General features: G+C 37.4%; 1 protein-coding gene across 4 annotated transcripts in view; it reads right to left on the bottom strand.

Annotated features, from left to right (window-relative positions):
• Positions 1-14341, bottom strand: part of LOC111507119 (5-oxoprolinase) — a 137383-nt gene that overhangs the window by 75006 nt on the left and 48036 nt on the right. For 3 of the 4 annotated variants that reach the window (XM_074171240.1, XM_074171241.1, XM_074171239.1), the window contains exons 14-15: positions 9681-9792; positions 5483-5707 (exon numbers count right to left, since the gene is read on the bottom strand). In XM_074171240.1, coding sequence (XP_074027341.1) covers positions 5483-5707; positions 9681-9792 — 337 coding nt within the window. The remainder of the gene's footprint in view (positions 1-5482; positions 5708-9680; positions 9793-14341) is intronic. The other variant, XM_074171242.1, reaches the window with a different exon arrangement.

Below are 14341 nucleotides of genomic sequence, written 5' to 3'. Positions count from 1 at the left end.
GTTCGGCAGATCCGTACTCTCACCATCTAACCTGAAAGACCACTCACCATACAAACTAATCGGCTTCGTTAAGAAGCTGGGTTTATTTGGCCGAGTGTGAATATGTGTGAGCCACAATAAACCTTTATGGGTTGCGGTGGAAGTTCGAATGGACCCACTCACTTTAGACCCACCTATATGAGTATAGAGCTATACTCATATATGAGTATAGAGCTTTCTGACATCAGCTCCTATCATGATGCTCCTCTAATGTCTCTAATGCACTTGCTATCGGTACATTCAGCTTATGCGAGCTCAGTCTATATCAATCAACATAATCTCCAGCACTCTGTTTGCTTATTAAATAATACTGGAAATTAAATATGTGCGGTTTTTGCTGTTATATTTGCATATTTAAGTCTATACTTCATTTTCAAAAATATTCGTTTCAACAGACAGAATTTCAAAACGACAGTTAATATAATTACTAATAATTATACTCTTAAATTGAAAATGATTTAACTGAAATGAGTTGTTCGAAACAATGAAATCAAATTGCTTTGAACTGTTGGGTATTAAATTCATCCAAGCGTGACAGAAATGACCATTAGTAATGAGTGATTTGAACCAAATTCGGTTAGTTCATTCAACAAGGGATTATTTCAATCGATTTGATTATTTCGTTTAAGTCTTTTCAATTTTTCGTTCTTGAATAGTTAAATGCCCTGTTATAACCTCGTACTGAATAATTTTCATTCTTGATCGGATAATCAAAAATACTGGCAGATTATTCCTTCATTGACCTTCATTATTGTATCTTTATGTACAGCGGGTAGTGAGAACTGAGTAAATATATAGGAATCCCGAAAAAGGTAAAAATTACAGACGGTTGAATAAACAAAGTCCCATTCAATGGAGACCAAAATTATGACGTTTAAAAATTTGAGCCCTCTTACTTTCAAAAATATTTAGAAAAATTCCATTTTGTTCTTTCACCCATTGTTGAGCAATCTAATAGATTTGCAGAAACTGTTTTCACTTTGTCATGCGCTTTTAATGGATTATGAAAATATGCGAGAGAAAAGTTTCATAGTGCGTTAGATTTTTAAATATCGATACGTATTTTTTTATTTTTTCGTTCCATTTTGTTAAACAATCAGGGCCTTGTTCTTCAACGTTTCATAAATGTTAAAAATTTCAATTGTTTCGATAATATCAAGTCATCAGCAGCAAAGTTTAGATATTTTGAAAATATCCAATATGTATTTCGGCTCTTTCACAATGTGTTAATATAGATTTGATAGATTCAGTGCATTTTTATTGGACCAGTTAATATGAACTTCTTTCCATGATTTACGTATTCAATTTGATTTCATTGAAGGAAATTACAAGAATGTACAAATATTTTTCCAATTTCTTCATTGATGCTTCCAGTTGACTGCTTATTTAAACTAGCTTTAACTGCTAGATATCTTTTTTGCTTTTTTTTAAACTACAAGCAACATTTTGAATGAATTTTTCATCCTGATGGAGTTTGCAATAGGCCATGATGATTGTGTAATAATTGACTTTACGATAATAACGTGAAATATTATTTTATTAATCGAGATCCAGGTCGAACACCCGGTTCTTTGGAGTCGATATTTTCCCAGATGAAAAAGCGTTTGAACTACTTTATGACTGTCTGACCTTTAAGCGTCGTTGTGGTCATGTACAAGTTGGGCTAGACTAAACAAATGTATATATTATATCCTGCCGATGATCATACGCTTGGGAGGTTTTTGTAGCTAGCGTTGCTGACACGAGGGCTTGGGAGTTTTTGCCAGAGACACAGAAAGTCGGTCACCGGTGCCCGTCGAGACGAGATCGGAGGTCTCATTCCTCAGCCTTCAAGGCTGAGGAAGGTGGCCTAAATAGGGGATTTATTTTGTTTCTAAACACGTGGTGCGAAATTTGAGGTAGTGGAATCGTAAACCGGTAATGGGTACAGGAAAGTTGAAAGTAAAAGTTGTGTTGAAGACACACCGGGTCAACGGAACCTATGGTGGACCATGAACGACCAAAGAGGTGTTATAATAATAATAATAATAATAATGGTCGTTATTATTTTCAAAATATATATTATAAAAAACAAGATTGAAGAAATACACCTACAGAAATTTTTTGAAAATAAAGGGCGAAGTTCAGTTCAGTTCATGAATAAATTCAACAACTGAACTGTTCTTTCACTTATGTCCCACATTTATGTGAGTGTTTATTTATTTTTTAGTAACCAGTTGATATTGAGAGAGTTCACATATTATTTTGTCTGCGTTCACTTCCTATTAGCAAAGAGACTATATATTATTGGGTTCCTAGTGCGGATTGTTTAGCTACAGTTCATATTTCAATTACAAAAAAGGCTCAAATTTAAAGTTATACACCACTCTCCCTAAAGTAAAAGTGAAACTGAAAGTATTTTATACTGAGTTGGTGCGTTTGTAGTTGTTTAACAGTTTAAATTAAATAGTAAATAGCACAGTCAAATTTGCGGCGAATTAATTGTTCTATTTTCTTTTATTTTATAGAATTTAAAATTTTTTATATAAGATTTCACACGTTGTTTCCTTTCATTTTGTCCATAGAGTCGTTTTACTTATTATACTTTATATTTGAAACCTTGGACTTTCATTTTCTCTTGGACTGAGGAAAATACCATTCTGGTAAGAAAACAAAAAATAAAAACAATTTGTCAATCTATCGACAAGAGAATAGTAAGTGAAAAGCATTTTAACTAAGATTAAAATTGAGTTAGAGCAAATTCGTTCTGGAACCATATAATGAGAGAAAATATAAGTGGATATACCAAATGATCAGACTTCAAGTAGACCAGCCTTGGTGCGATCGGCACAAACTCTAGAGCCTTTTCGGAATTGCCTAACTCCTATGACAGCAGTTACCTAATTTTATTCAAATAAAACACACATGGCAATAGGGAAAGGGTTAACAAGAATTGATAGATAGTTAAGTATTATATCACTGGTAACATATATATATATATATATATATATATATATATATATATATATATATATATATATAAACCCGTAGATATTACACTGGTGACAGCTAAGTGGGATTTCACGAGGATTTCTCGGTTAAGAAATCTAATTCCACAATTCGGACCTTTTTTTAATTTTTGTAAGTCATTAGACTGTTGACAGAATAGGATCTAAGGTAATTATTACAATTGTTTGCACAATTGTCAAAACTGAAATTGCTGTATAAGGGCTGATATGATGAAAATTACTCGGCAGCAGGAAAACGTTCTGTAGAAGAATTTTTCTTATTATTCCATTCCAAAGCATTCCGCCAAATTGTTTCAGAGCTAAAAATTCCCTAATTTATAATAAAAAGTATATTTAAAGCAGATTGTTGAAGTATTTTCAGATACACTGAGTCTAGAAACTTCTTACCAATGATCTTCATTGGCGATCAGTTATCAAACAGAATAATTTGGAAAGGTGATATTCCAATTCTCGTTACGAAAATATTCAAGGCCACGAAAATTCAGAGAGACTCAGGTTCAATTAAGTTTTTATGTGTGGGTCACAAATATATTGAAACCCATTATATCATTCGATCGTTTCACTTACATTTATAATTTCATTACCGACATTCATCTCAATGAAATTCATGAAGAAATCGACTGTGCTAAAATATATATATATATATATATATATATATATATATATATATATATATATATATATAAATAAATATATTTTATATAAAGGCATTATGAAAGAATAACTTGAAGGTTTATCGAAAACCAAAATGGAGTTTTCTTCACTGATCAAAAGACATCAATGTTGCCAAACACCACGACTGCAACACTCTGCTTGACGCACGTTTCACCAATTCAATTGGTTTCGTTTTTTGGAACGCTGAAAACTTTTTGTCTGGTGTGGATGATCTGTTTTTACAACTAGATATAAAACAAATTTTAACCATTTTGGTGGTAGTAATGGTAAAATTCAATTCAAAAATAACCTGAAAAAATATTTTTCGGAATGTAAACCAAATGACACGGAATATGCAGCAAAACAGGCACCCGCCGAGACCTACCTTTTACAAAAAAAACGTTACTCAATTAGATATTTGTAACAGTTGTATCCACACCGAGTTGACAACACTAACAACAAAAATGGCGTCTATCAAATTAGATCATCAGATCTGTGATTGGATATTAAAAAGCAATACACTTGGCAACTCCGCTCTAGACACGATCATTTTTATTGGTCAACAGACAGGCGGCCAATTTAAATTCTTGCTTTTCGAATTATTCTTTTTTCTGCAAATATAAAGAGATCTTGGGACCGATTAGGCTTAATAAGTATAATATATCCCTAACTCGATCAGTCTATAAGCAAACCAGTATCATTTTCCATAGCATGATACAAGCCCATTAGGTGAACTAATGCGCATTTACCTAACAAATTCATGACACCTCGCATTTCATATTTCATAAAATATCTACCTCTTAAAAGTGACTGTTAATTATAACGTCACTTAGTGGTAAACAGACAACCAGCATGCAACATATTGAAGTTTTTTTGAGTAAAAAGGGTTATTTTATAACAGACAATTTTTTTGAATGGATACGAATCAGCATCTGTTTCATTTCAAACTTCCCCAAATAAATGATATTTGTGTTCTCAAAACTTTTAAAAGAATTCCCAAAACAAACTCTTGTTGTTTTACCAACCACAATAACAGAAAGAACACATTGGAGAGAAAGGATCACAAACTCCAGCCCGGGTAGCCTTACAAAGCAAAATTTATAATTGAGAGTGTAACTACAAACGTCTGCAAGTAGGCTTACTTTCACCCTCATTATCCGTTTCACACCCTCAGGGATACGAAGAATGGCTCTGAAAAACGCTTGAAAATTGCCGCAAACGGATTTAACTTTCTTTCCTCTTAGTTATGGGCGTATTATTCAGACTAGAGGCGACATGAATATGTAACACGAAATTTTGAATGGATGTTTACGTAGGACTAAGAGGGACGATCTAACGACATGTTACACAAAAATGATTTTATGTGTTGAAGATGTAGGGAGGTGTAGGATTATTACCGTGGCGATAATTTCATGAAACCTTACATTTCTGACTGTAGCCTTGCCATGTAGCATGACATTTTTTCTCACCAATATATCACATTCAAAAGATACTTAAAGTCGCTTTCGGAATCTTCATAAATGAAAAATTGTTTTTTTTTTATTCAAAATAGGCTTCATTTTTCAACGAAATATCTATCAAGAGCTACACAATTATTCCAGGGCCTCTCTAACATTTCAGCGCCACTTTTGTACATATTTGGTAAGAAATGTTTTGCTACAACATGAAGGCAAAAATTTCCAGACTTGATTATTGCTGAGACATAATAAAAAATGATATTATCAAAATCAATATACCAACTATATCTGAAAAAAATTCATAGCAAACAGAAAATTACTCACTGCTCCACTACCACCTGCGACAGTTTCGTAACACCCCCAAGTATCGCTGCCGAAAGTGATGTTATTCATACAGCCTTGGGATGCGGCACACACTTTGAACGCTTTGAGTACCACATCGACAACTCTTTGTGAGGTTAGAACATTTCCTCCAACGACAGCTGCATTATCGCTGGGATCCAGAATTGACCCTTTGGGAATGTTTATTTTAACGGGAGCTAGGCAGCCCTGTAAAATAGAAAAATGAGTTTTTTTCAGAAAGTTCATGGAGAATCGATTCATTAAGAGAGTCATAGTTACGACCGCACCGGGGGGCCTGGGGGGCCGGTTAGGCCCCCCAGACGCACCCTGGCGTTGGATGCGATCGGGTGTGGAGGGGGGGATTTTCGGGAAATCCTTGCGGGTACCGCTCCTCACCCCACATCAACAGGATTTCGCAGGGCTTCCTCCCGCTCACCGAACCCGGATTTGCCTCCTTACATCTACTTAATGTGGCTAACCAAGAGACAGGACCATCGGCAGCGTTCGACCGAACGTTCGTACAAGTTAACTAAGCTCTTCTTTCGCCAGAGAGTGCTCGCGTCGCACACCTGCCCCCGCCAACCATGCCAAATCAGTTGGGAATATGGTCCCGGAAGTGGCCGGTCGGGGTCCTAAGCTCGGATACTAGTAGCTCCGTCCAACCGGGGTCTGACACCTCAAGCGTCTGCCTTGGTGCCCTCCAAGACTAGACTCGGATACTAGAGCCCGGAAGGACCGCGAGCCCCGACACCTTGAACGCTCGGATCCGTACAGAAGCAGGCGAGGATCACGGAACAGCATAAGCCGTCCAGTGCCTCGGTATGGGGCTGCAATGCACCCATGAACGGGTGCAACCCTGTATGCAACCTGTGCAACCCTGTATTCCTTTACCCGCTATTGGAGCCGCTGCCCCTAAGAGGCCAACGCCAGTTGAAGATGAGGCTCGCTAGCCTCCAGCCGCGGGCGGGCACTCACCTCCCCCCTAGAACTCATGTTAGGAAAGTTTCCTTTCCAACGTTTGATGAGTAACCGTCGAGGACTCTTTCGAGCATCCTCTACCACACATCATATGTCGAAGACGTCGCGCCCATTACCCGTATAGGTGCGGGATAGGGCGGTTCATCAACAACTTTTGGGTGTACGCCGTGTGGTCTGCACCGCATACCCTTACGTTACCCCGAAGGGCACCCATGTTAGGAAAGTTACCTTTCCATCGTTGGATGAGTAACCGCCGAGGGCTCTTGCGAGACACCTCTCCCACACACCTGTTACCCGCAGGCGCGGGATTGGGTGGTTGACCGATAACTTTATTGGGTGAGTGCCGTGTGGTCTGCACCGGGGGACTGTCAAACACCCATAAGAGAGAGACAGTGATCCCCCGCCACTCACCCCGCAGCAAATATACTTAGTTTCATCAAATCGAATATATTCATGGTTACCCTTGATACCAAGTGAATTATGTTATCAATACAATGGATTATTTTTTTCAAATGTTCATGAAAAAATCAGAAAGTATTTCATCTTCGAAACAATAATTCTCTTGAGAAAAATAGGCTTTTCTGGCTTTCATTGTCGTCATTTAAATCAATAATGAATTTATTTCCACCATTAAAATGCAAGTGTACAATCTCCATATAGTCTTTTTCAACTAAAATAACTTTTTTAATCCTTTTCTGCCAGTTTTCTTCGGTAATATTAGATACTTCTTTAACTAGCTCTATTACCTTCTTATAAAATTTTGTGAAATTATTTTTACGCCTGATGCTTTGTTTCAATTTCCCCAAATCAACTCGATGTGATTTAAAACACAAAAATAGGGAGGAAGTCTCAGTATGGTGTGTCCATACTTTTCAGCAATACTTATTATTGGAGTCACTACACAGGAGAAAGTCTGCGTTGTTATTACACTCGTTATTACTATCAGTACTTGTCCAAGAACGCCACATTTTAAACAGATAACAAAAATTAATTATAACAAAAATTTATCATTACTGCACCAATATCAAATTTCAATACTCAAATCTCGACCACTTCCTGAACTAAACATTGACAACACGACGGCTCGCATTCTATTCGTCACCGTAACATGACTTCAAATTTAATTTTCTGACTCTTCAGCCAATCATAAAACTCGGTTAGTAAAAATTATCCAATACGAACCACCAATTCTTCAGTCCACGTGGACTAATTCGTTGCGGAATAATTTCTTTGTATTGGTTTTTTTGGCCTTTGACTTCGCCGACACCTTCAAGATTACTATATCAGTTACTTCGACTATATTACCAGAATGAAAATAGTGCTAGAGCTGCTGCTCGTATGTTCAATAATAATAATCCGAGAAAGAATGTACGACACAAATACGTTTCGGAATTATTGAACAAATTTATGGAAACTTGATCTGTTAACAATAAAAAGCATAACCGTTCAGTAGTTGTCAACGATGAAGCTATTCGTACTGCAGTTTTAGGGCACGTTGGACAGATGGAAAATTCACAATCTCTTACTACATTATCTCGAGAATCAGAAATCAGTCGTTCAAATATTTTCAGGATCCTTTATAAGTACAAATTTCATCCATCCATCCAAGATTAGACTAGTTCATGAATTGAACGAAGATGATTTCGATAGACGTATCTAGTTTTGTCAAATTCTCACTGAACGGATCAACTTTCATCAGAATTTCTTGTATAAAATTTGTTTTTGAATGTACGTTTAGTTTGAATGAAGAGGTAAATCAACAAAATTGTCGATATTGGAGTGATACGAATCCTAATTTATACCGTCAAGTTCATACCCAACGAACTCAAAAACTGAATGTTTGGGCAGGAATTTCAGGTGACTACTTCATAGGACTTTTTTCATAGATGATAATTTGACCAGTGATAAATATTTGGATTTGTTGGAGAATCGAATAATATCGTATATCAATAGGGCAATTGAGGAGGATATAAATTTATTCGAAAACGAAATAGTTTTTCAGCAGGATGGTGCACCTCCTCATTATGCAGCTCCAGTGCGACAATTTTTGGATGATCATTTTCCTGATTGCTGGATTGGCAGAAGAGGTCCTACAGAATGGTTACCAAGGTCTCCGGATCTCATTCCTATAGATTCCTTTCTATGGGGTCATTTGAAGTCCAAAGTATATGAGATAGAATCAATAACATTAGAAGATTTGAGAAAGAATATCATGGGACATTGCAGAGAAATAACTCTCGAGATTCTTAACCATGTGAGGGCGGCAATGGAACGTCATTTGTACCATTGTATGGAAGTTGGTGGAAACGTTTTTGAACATTCACTATAGAAAATTTGTTTCTTCTCATTGTTCAGTCATCAGATTTTGATTTAAGAATCAATAAAAAATATTGTTTCTGATTTATTGCTTCCATATTTGTCCCTAGCACGAATATTTATTCAAAATGTGGCCTCCTGTATTATTGTTGACCTGTTTTTTTTTTCTACAAATCATTGTTTCAAAAGTTGTTCAGGGGGGCTCGTTTTCAGCTCAAATAATTTGTAGCTCCCGCACCATAAGCTTCAGACCATATGTTTTATACTTTGTTGAAATCTGCTCATCGTGGATCAACTGATAATGCGAAACAATGTAGGGTGATCCACTAAAAAAATGGTGACATACTCTGAGGGTGCGATAGGGAAAGTTAGATCAAATGTGAATATGTCAAAATGTGTCCCCCTGTATACTATTGTTTTGGTGTTTTTTTATTTTTCCTAAAAAATCATTGTTTCGAAAGTTATTCAGGGTGGCTCGTTTTCAACTCGAATAATTTGTAGCTCCCGAACCATAAGCTTCAGATCATATGTTTTATACTTTGTTGATATCTGCATTTGATAATACGAAACAATATAGGGTGATCCATTAAAAAAATGGGTGACTTGCTCTGGGGGTGCGAATCAAATATCTGATTTCAAAAATGGCTGAAATACAGGGGTGTCTTCATCTTAAGTGTGTCACACTTTGTAACAACATGTGAAACCTGTTCAACTGTTAGGTGGGAAACTATTTATGGGCATCCTAGAAAAATGCCCTGTCACAACAAGGAATTCAGGAGATTCACGAGGTCGTCTAAAAAGAAGTCAGTTAAAAACTCGCATGTACAACCGATATGTAATAAAATCCTCGGAAAAGTTATAGCAGGCGTCTTATAATGTTTCTTACCTGATTCAGAGGCACGTCGTGGCCGACCATACATCTCAGACAATAAATTAGGGCCGATAGAGTTATTGCTTTGGGCGCATTGCAGTTGCCCCACACCTCAGCTCCTGTGCCACTGGAACAAAATAATGAACTTAATGAAGACTACAACGTGGATGTATATCGGAAAACATCGACAGCGAGAATTTATATTCCGGTGGATTTTACACTCCGCATTTATCATCTAGTGGATTTCATGCTCCACACGTTCCTATTGTGGCTCACTATTAGTTATGAAATGTGATCATATTGCCCAGTATGAAACCAAATATGGGTTTCTCTATTTTTCATACGTTCGATACGTTTGTCGAGACTAGATCTGCATGAGAGAAAATAAATAACTGGGTCACAATGGTTTGAATAGTTGAATGTTACTCATATAAATAATGATTGCGTTTTAATTAATGTAGTTATGAATTTTTTACTTCTCATTCATTATGTTAGGTTTCAATGTCATGTGTTTTCATAGCTCCATATCTCAATGAATATTTATTCCGATGTGCCATGGTTTATACTGATCGATAGAGAATTTTGTACTCTATAGGTACATTGATGCTGTTCATTTTGTCCAAATTCCAATTTCATTGTCTCTTTACAGCTTATTACTATATAATGCCGTTGAGCGATTTTTGGCCAACTTTTCACTCCGAAATCAAATCGAATGAAAGCGCTGCCGAAACAGCCCAAAAAATCAACCAGGCCTTTGGCAATGACAATGTTAATGAAAGCACTGTTCGACGTTGGGTTGTGAAATTTCGTTTCAAAGATTTTAGCCTTGAAGATGAGCCCCGAAGTGGTCGACCTACAGTAGGTAGGTAGGTCTGAAATGAGTGGGTCTATTCGACCCTCCACCGCAACCCATAAGGGTTTATTGTGGCTCACACCTATTCACACTCTGCCAAATAAACCCATCTTCTTAACGAAGCCGATTAGTTTGAATTGTGAGTGGTCTTTCAGGTCAGATGGTGAGAGTACGGATCTGCCGAACTGATTCGGTCCCCATCGGGGCAGGCACAAAGTATATGCTCTGCAGTTTCATAATTTTCCAGACAGAGGCGACACACACTGTCTTCTGACACTCCAAGTATCTGCATGTGATGATTCAAATGACAGTGACATGTAAGAAGGCATGTTAAACATCGTAGTTCATCCCTACTGTAGTCCAACAACTGTTTGGAATCAAGCTTCGAAGGGTGAATCAACGCCTTGGAGTGAGCCAATCCTGGAAGATTCTGCCAGAAGTCCATAACTCTTTTTGCCATCCAGGTGTTCAGTGTTTGTTTGGCAAAGCCCAAAGCGATGCCAATGACAAGTTCTGGTCCAATGAAGCTGCTTGCAGCACCCTCCTTTGCAAGAGAGTCAGCAGCTTAATTGCTTTCGGGGCCAGTATGACCAGGAATCCAGACCAGAGACAATCTGTTTAGTCTTCCTATCGAGGAGAGTCTTTTTTGGCAGTTTGCTACCAATTAAGATGTTGATCGGTAGGAGCCAAGAGCTTCCAACGCCGCTTGACTGTCCGAAAATATTTTTATTGACTTGTGAGTGAGGTTGGATTTATCCAATCTCTCCGCACACAATTCAATAGCGTGAATTTCCGCTTGAAATACAGTCGCATAAGTTGCTAGGCAGGTAGATAACTCTGTCCTGTGTCTGCGACTGAAAACACCTGCACCAGAACCGGAAGATGTTTTTGATCCATCTGTGAACCAACAACTATCTGCTCCTAATATTTCCTTCTCCCGCAAGATCCAGTCCTCTCTACTCGAGAATAGTACTTTATGAGGCAGTTCGTAGTTGACAGTTAGAGGCATAAAGTCATAGGTCATTTCCAGAATGCCGTGACTACCAATGTCAACCAACAGTCTGTTGCACTCTGCTTCGAATTGATTCGTGCAATTGGCAATGTGCACAAGTCTGTATGCAGTCCATCTAGCCTCTCTTTCCAGAAAAATGTGAAGAGGAGGTAGATCTAGAAGGATCTCCATGGCCGCTGACGGTATGGTACTGATGGCACCACTGATAGCCAGACAAGCCTGTCTCTGTAAGCCAGAGAGCTTTGCTTGGGCCGTTTTCTGTAAAGCCTTCGGCCACCAAGCAACTGCACCATAAGTGATCATTGGTCTGACAATCATCACATAAATGCAATGGATTTGTTTGGGACCTAAACCCCAAGTTTTACCACAAATCCTTCAACATGTCCATAGAGACAGTCTGGCTTTGTGTAAAACTTTTTCCAAGTGAGAGTTCCAGGTGAGTTTTTCATCAAAGACAATGCCAAGATACTTCACCTCTGTTCCAAATGGAGTGACCTCAGCATTGAGGGTGCGTGGGATGGCAAAAGACCTGGGCGTCAGCTCCCATACAGTTTTTGACAGTATGAAACGTATTGCTGATATCTTAATGCCCTACAACCATGACTTTTTAATTCTAGTTTTTTTTGCCAATAGGAAACGCAGTATTGAAATTATTAGACAGAGTTTCATGAAACCTATTCAATGTTCCTTCATTTAGATGATGTGAACCATTTCACTTTGCATCATTGTAAAAATCTAAAAAAGTTTCAATTTTTTTTTGCTGTAGATTCTTCCAAAGCGCTTCTTTGGACTCGATAATATTTTTGACCTCCTTGGAAATTAAGCAAAACAGACTCATGGTCAGAGGAGGCAAGGGAGGCTTAGCCTCCCCATAAAATTTGAGGCTATTCATCGCAATAAATTAAAAGATATTGACAAATAATTATGATTATTTTTATCTAAAAATGCTTAGGTATCATTACTTTCACCATTAATTTTTAATATAAATACATAATATGCCCGAAAAAACAAACACTGTCACTCACTACGTAGTACGTACCACACTGTATCCTGCATCAACAAAACTCAAACGCACCGCCCATGAACGAATAACGAATAAACTATTAACCCGAAATAATAAATGCCATACGTTGCGAAGAATCCAAGCCTTCGACCGCTTTAAAAAACACAGGCTCCACGAGACCGATCCAACCAGCGACATACGTCTCGATTTGTAATTTCAGTTGCAGAAATTATAGCGTCAGAGGAGGCTTGCCTCCAGTTGGTCTCCATTAGTGTAAGAATGCGTTTGTTTTTTATTTAATTATTCGGACGGGATACCGTGATGGACCGGGAAAAAATATTCCGGTAAATCGTTTTAGTTTTTCTTGATAATATTTGTTATTTGGCACTTTTTTTAACGGTAGCGTTTTTTCGGGCACTTCAAAAACCATCCAAAATGAGCTTATTATAGACAGTATGGCATACATTATTAAGGAAAATATAAGCAAGGAGATTGAAAGTGTTTCTTTTTTTGCATGGGAAATTGATGAAACTACCGATATTACCTGTACATCACAACTTTCAATCGTTTTTAGATATGTCAAAGATGTTAATGTGGTAGAATGTTTTATGGGTTTTCATGATGTTTCATCTGGGCGCACAGCTGACGATTTGTTTAATTTTTAATTCGTACGTGTGACACCTATAATTTTAGGCAAAAGTTTATTGCGCAAACCTATGATGGGGATGCGGTCATGGCCGACCATTTAAATGGTTTACAAACTAAAATAAAGTTCATAGCTCCTCATGCACTTTTAACGCATTGTCATGCCCATGCCCTAACTTTAGTATTAAGCAAAGCGTGCAACAACATAAAAATTTTCGCGTCTCCAGCGGGCTTTTCTGTGTGTGTATAGTCTATATGACTTAAGCCTCCCCTGTTCTCCAATGCACGAACCGTCACTGGTACATACTACTTGAGTATTTAGAAATATTTGTAGAAAAATCAACATGCATTGTGAGATCGAATGTGGTCAGCTTTTTTTTAGTTCTAATGTTGCTCTAGACTCTCTAGAGAGTTTATTTTCAAAATCTATATTGGAGTCACCCGTTACTTCAATAGATGCCTTGGGAGGGATTTGCAATGAAAGCATTTCTAGTTGCTCTAGAAAAACATATCCATTACATAATATTGATCGATAAAAGCAAAACATGTATACATCATGAACTTAACAGTAAATCATTGAAAATTCAAATTATTTCTCAACCAACATATAATCATATTTATCACATTTGATAAAACTAACTGTTTCATATATTTTTTTTGTAGGATCAATGTTCCTCCATGCTACAGTATTCTGATACTATGAAATAATTTGGTATATACAGAGGCTCACCCTCCTCTAACCAATGTTCAGTTAACATTACAATATTTGGAAAATCCTGACTTTCTGAAAAAATTTATGGATCATCTGTTTTGATACGTACTGATTGTATTGTAACGAATTAAAGAATTGACTGTCTTAAACAAATTTATTTTAACAATACTTCACTATCACAACTAATTTATTTACACCACTCAGTAACTAACGCTTAATTTATCTTCACCGTTTGTTAACCGCTCGATTCGCTTTCTTGATACAGAGTACTCTTCGGGACGAATAGCGACGTTTTTATATCGTCAACGAACGTTCCGGATCCCTCTGCGGATTTCGTGACCCATCCGGAGTTTTCGCGGTATGCGTCATGCGTTGGCTGACTGGGACACCGTCAGGGCCGGCTTCAGATTCATTACATTGCCCCCTCCTTAAAGACGTTTCGCCCCGAAAT

The sequence above is a fragment of the Leptinotarsa decemlineata genome, unplaced genomic scaffold (genome assembly GCF_025532065.1).
Source record: "Leptinotarsa decemlineata unplaced genomic scaffold, Ldec_3_MD MMD2_tig00000010_RagTag_RagTag, whole genome shotgun sequence".
NCBI lineage: Eukaryota > Metazoa > Arthropoda > Insecta > Coleoptera > Chrysomelidae > Leptinotarsa > Leptinotarsa decemlineata.
This window is presented reverse-complemented; position numbering and strand designations above follow the sequence as displayed.